Genomic DNA, 5,346 nt, shown 5'->3' on the forward strand with positions numbered 1-5,346 from the left:
ACTCCAGGCCACCTGGGAACTACATCAGCTTTGCTAATACACAATCAGCATCTTTGCCCCCTTTTTGGAGTGGATTTCGGCCTCCACTCCCCCTGGGTTGGGAGCCTTGTACAGTACACAATCCTGTTTTAGTGCCTCTACTCCTATTAGAGCAAGGTGCCAACTGCAGCCTGGTTCAGGGAAAACCAGGATGGGAATATTCGTGGAGGAAATGGAAGGGGGGGGGGTCACGAGCTTACCGTACACCACAAATTAGTGGAAACAGAAGAATGAGAAAAAGAGGCGGAGTAAAGCGATAGGACAGAGGGAGAGAGGAGGCAGGAGGGAAGATGGGAGTAGGAGAGACTTCGAAAGGGGGACAAAGGACAACCCCTAGAAGTTGTGGCGGAGACGCCCCAGCACTGCTCCAGAGGGCCGGGAGCCCTAGAAAGGCTGGAAGTGGGTGAAAGCAAGAGGCAGACAGGGAAGGAGATCGGGTCTCCAGGGACGAGCAGAGAGTGGGAGAGGAGGAGGAGGGAGAGGGCTCCGGGGAGAGGGGGGCGGAGATGAAGGGAGCAACGGCTGCCCGGCCCGGGAGCGCAGCGACAGGCGAGAGGGAGGGAAGCGGAAATTTAAAAGTGAAGATGCAGATAACGCAGCCTGGAGACGGGAACCCGGGTGGGGGTGGGGAAGGAAGGGGGAGGAAAGTGGAGCGGTGAGGGGGGCGAGAACGGGCGGGAAGAAGGGGCTGTGGCCCCGGGGGTCGGAGGTGGGGCCGGGTACTCGGCCCCAACGATGTTTGCTGAGAGTCAGGGAGGCGGAAAAGAAACGCGCTCCCGACCCCTATCACAGCGCGAGGCCCAAGCCCATCCCCCGCTCGTCTCCCGGCTGTGGGGCGCGGGGGGCTGCCGGGTGCGCCTGGCTGCGGCGCCGCGCGTTGGAGACTTTATTGCGATGGGGCGATAAGAGGGGCGGGGGCGGGGTCCGGGGGGCTGAGGCGGCTGCGCTTTAATTAAAACGGAAATTGCGGCCTCTGCCCGCGCGGGGGGCCGGAGGGTTCCAAGCAGCCTGGTAGCTGGGAGCTTTGCTCCAGGACCCCCTCCATCCCCCGCCATCCCCGGGCAGCCCCCTCCCGCCAGGCCCTGCTGGACCTCGCGCCTCTTCTTCTCCCTGTCACCCGCGGTCGCCTCGGGCGGGGATCGGGTGCCCTGGAGCGCAAAGCCTGACGCGTCCCCCCTCTCGTACCCCCCCCACCTCCCACCTCCCAGCCTCTTGGCGGCGATGAGACAGAGCGGAGCCTCCCAGCCCCTGCTGATCAACATGTACCTGCCAGGTACCAGGGACCAGCTGGGGGCTGGAGGCACCAGGACCAGGGCGGGAAGTCTGGGCTAAGACATAGCAAACGGACACTGGGGTCCAAGGGAAGGGGCGCGGTCCAGAGACTTGGATTCCTGGAAGGACTGAGCAATCTAGGGCATTGGAGGACGTTAAAGGCAGATGGAGAGCTTTGGGGCTTTAGTGTGAGGTCTAGAGGACTCGAAGTGAGCAGAGCAGGAGCCTGGGAGGCATAGGGCGCCGGCTCACCGGCCGTAAGAGCCTGGACGGGGAGCAGGGCTCTTCGGAGTAGTGGGGGACTCGGTACGCGTGCAGCGTCGGGAGGCTGTGGTCCGCCGGGCGTCGCCCCTGCGCCCTCGTGGCTGCTCACCTCCATGCTCCGATCATTCCCACCGGCCCGGCCTTTCAGGCGCCCTCTTCTCTTCTCGGTTGGGCTCCGTGCGCTCCGGCTCGGCTGACGCAGTCCCGGCTCGGCTTTATAAGGCTCCCGCCGGCCCGTTCGGAAAGCGGATTTCCTTTTTCCTGGACGCGTTTCCTGACTTGGGCGTTATGGAGGGGCTCCACGCGGCGCACGCCGGGGCCAGGCTCCGGGAGGAGGAGCCGGGCAGCTCGGGCCCCCAGCCTAGCAGCAGGAACCAAGGCACCCTTTCTCAAGCCTTGGCCCGGGGCCCTTTGGGTCAACCCTACAACCCCGCCTGAGACCGCCTGACTGTTTTCTTCTGCTTCCACAGATCCCGTCGGAGACGGTCTCTTCAAGGAAGGGAAGAGCCCTGGGTGGGGGCCGTTGAGCCCTGCGGTACAAAAAGGTGAGCTGGCTGGCCGGACTGGGTGGGCAGGGGCGAGGACAGTGGGTGGGAGCCAGAGCACCCATCCAAGAAGGATGGGCGCCACCACTACCAGAACAGAGGGTGCGTTGTGCACTACCAGGCTCTGGGAAGCAAAGGATCCCGACCTGATTGTGGAGAGGTTGGGCGGGGACATGCGCTGGCCTTGGGCTCCTGAATCTTCGGAGTCCCGGCTCTGACCTTGTAGGCCAGGGCAGAGGGAGAAGATCCCCGCCCCCACTCACTCTTTTCTCACCATGGGGACAGAACTGAGGCGCTTGGCATCTTTTCCCTTCTGGGAGCAGGAGCGAAAGGCCCTGGCACCACTGGGAAAGGGGGCCCAGAGATTTACTCCCTGGCCACTCCAGGCCGTGTCACCACTAGTATTTGGGGCAGCGCCTACCCGTCTCACTGACCCACAGTAGCCAGGCTCCGTGGGCCAAGTCTGTAGGGTCATTGCAGTTGATTCCCAGGTTCACAGCCAGCTCTCTGCTGGTGGCTAGATTATCCTTGGCTTTGACTTATTGGTAGCAGAGCCTGGCTAGCTGCAAGCAAAGCCTCCCCACAGTCCACCCCCCCACACACACGGTACCCTATATGTCACCAAGTTATAGTAACTGTAAAAACAAGATTGGCAACTGCTTTATTCAAAAGGGAATACAGCTCCCAATAGGAATACGTTTCCAAGCCTCTGATGCCGTCATACATCATTGCCAGTTGCACGTTTTTACTCAAACCTTCCCTTGCTTCTGACCCTAAAGCTCAACTCTCTCTGCCTGGAGCCAGGTATCTCCTTGCTGGGCTTGTACGGAGGAACAGGGGTGGAAATTGGGAAGGGCAGCATATAGGTTCTGAGCACGTCATTGAAAAAGCAAGAGAGATTCACCAGATTTGATTTGAAGTAATAATCAGACAACTTCTAGGACAATCCATTTTATTCTAAAAGAGGGGGGTGGATTGTATCAAAAAATGTTTTTCCGTTTGTCTGATCGAGGCTCCAAGACAGGGGAGCAGGAGTTCTGGGGCGTCTTACTCTCTCTTCTTGCATATTTGGGAAAAACCTCCTTGCCGCCTCCAACAACTCCAGAATCTGGAGAGGGCAGAAGAGCCTGGAGATGGACCAGAGATGGGAGAAGGCAGGGAGCCAAGCACAGCAGCTTCCCGGCCTCAGCCCCTCTCCTCAGAGCTGTGCATCTCCCCCTGGGGAAGTATGACATCTTCGCATGCCGGGAATCCCGCCTGTTCCGAAAAAGAGGCCGAACGCGTTTAGTGCCAGCACAGCGCTCTGAGCGCCAGCCCATGGCGGAGGTGGGGAGCCTTCAGAGGCTGCCCCTCCTCTCACGCCTAGGGGGCCACTGTCCTCATTCCTGTCGATGTGGTACCACAAGGATGCCGGCCGTCACCTCCTCCCCACCTCAAGCTGCCCGAGCAACTGTGTGCCTTTGGGGGCTAGGTCTTGTGCCGCGGTGGGGGGTGGTCCTGTTGCAAGTCTACGCTTCTCTCTGGATCTCTGGATGTGGTCCAGCTGGGATGTGGCAGTCCCACCACCTGGGCAGTCCACCCCTTGCGGGTGTGCAGGCTCTGCCCTGAATTAGGACTCCCTGCAGAGGTGACGGTAGGGGCCGGTATCGGGTCCTGGCTCACCTCCGAGAGCCACTGTGTGCCGCCGCGCTACTGCCTCCACGCAGAGGAGGCGATGCTCCTCCGCTCGGTGCCCCCAGTTCTGACAAAGCCACGCGCCCGCGGGGCCGCGTCCTCCTAAGTGAGCCGTCTTTTCATTGTGGAAAAGCGAGGTAATGGCTGGGACAGCTTTGCTGATCAGCCCCTCTCTGGCCAGACGCTCCAGCTGCGCCCAGCCGCACAGCTGGGTTTATCCTTTCCCTCCCGCCTCACCTCTTCCCCCTCCTTCGGCCTCCCCCATCGAGCCTGTGGCTGACCGCCCCCCTCCCCACAGGCAGTGGGCAGATCCAGCTGTGGCAGTTTCTGCTGGAGCTGCTGGCGGACCGTGCCAACGTCGGCTGCATCGCGTGGGAGGGGGGCCACGGCGAGTTCAAGCTCACGGACCCGGACGAAGTGGCGAGGCGCTGGGGAGAGCGCAAGAGCAAGCCCAACATGAACTACGACAAGCTGAGCCGGGCGCTGCGCTACTACTACGACAAGAACATCATGAGCAAGGTGCACGGCAAGCGCTACGCCTACCGCTTCGACTTCCAGGGCCTAGCGCAAGCCTGCCAGCCGCCCCCCGCGCACGCCCACGCCGCGGCCGCCGCCGCCGCCGCGGCCGCCGCAGCCCAGGACGGCGCGCTCTACAAGCTGCCGGCCGGCCTCGCACCGCTGCCCTTCCCCGGCCTCTCCAAACTCAACCTCATGGCCGCCTCCGCCGGCGTCGCGCCCGCCGGTTTCTCTTACTGGCCGGGCCCGGGCCCCGCGGCCACCGCGGCCGCCACCGCTGCGCTCTACCCTAGCCCGGGCTTGCAGCCCCCGCCCGGGCCCTTTGGCGCGGTGGCCGCTGCCTCGCACTTGGGGGGCCATTACCACTAGAAGAGGCGGCTGGGTGCCGTGCACCCTCTCCCGGATGCCCGAGCATCGCTCAGTCCCTCCCATCCACGTCCTGGAGAGGGGGCCTGACGCCTCCCCACTGTTCATTCGACCTCAGATTTGACTCCGTCCCCTGCACCGAGCCCTGGCGGAAGGGACCTGAAGCCTTCTCAATCTTCCTTTAATGGATTTTCCCCGCCTCACCTCAACCCCCAAGGAAGGGTGACTGTGCCCCCCGCCCCCTCCCACCACCACTTCCTCTAACGTCCATCTTCTTTTAGACTCCAGATCCCTGAAGAGGGTTCCCAGGCTTCCCTGGTCTGTTTCTCCCCTCCACCTGTACTTCGGCCTTGCTCCTACAAGCCGCGCCCCCCCCCACCCCATCATGTCCTTTCTCTTTTTGAATTACAAATCTTTTCTCATTTTTTCTCTTCCCCCACGGAGCTGCCCTGATCTCAGTATGGTGGAGACCTCGCCCAATCCATCTTCTCCTCCTGGGCACCTCGACGGGCTTGGTAAGGGCCACTGTCCCCCATGACTCGCCTAGGCAGCCTCTGGGACCCTGCCATCCACCCGCACTCTCCTGCAGGACCGCTCAGTGTGTTTCTATTCCCTTCCAGACCCATTAAAGCTCCCAAGCTCCCCGCCGCCGCCTCCTCTCTCAGTTCTT

At 62.1% G+C, this 5,346-nt stretch overlaps 1 protein-coding gene across 1 annotated transcript; it reads left to right on the forward strand.

Annotated features, from left to right (window-relative positions):
- The first annotated feature begins 1,141 nt into the window (after positions 1 to 1,141).
- On the forward strand, positions 1,142 to 4,679 carry FEV (FEV transcription factor, ETS family member). Its single transcript, XM_016156669.2, has 3 exons — positions 1,142 to 1,312; positions 2,046 to 2,120; positions 4,093 to 4,679. The coding sequence occupies exons 1-3, from the start codon at positions 1,261 to 1,263 to the stop codon at positions 4,677 to 4,679; spliced, it is 714 nt and encodes a 237-aa protein (XP_016012155.2). The 5' UTR covers positions 1,142 to 1,260.
- The last annotated feature ends 667 nt before the right edge of the window (positions 4,680 to 5,346 follow it).

Source organism: Rousettus aegyptiacus, unplaced genomic scaffold (assembly GCF_014176215.1).
Source record: "Rousettus aegyptiacus isolate mRouAeg1 unplaced genomic scaffold, mRouAeg1.p scaffold_m13_p_2, whole genome shotgun sequence".
Classification (NCBI taxonomy): Eukaryota; Metazoa; Chordata; class Mammalia; order Chiroptera; family Pteropodidae; genus Rousettus; species Rousettus aegyptiacus.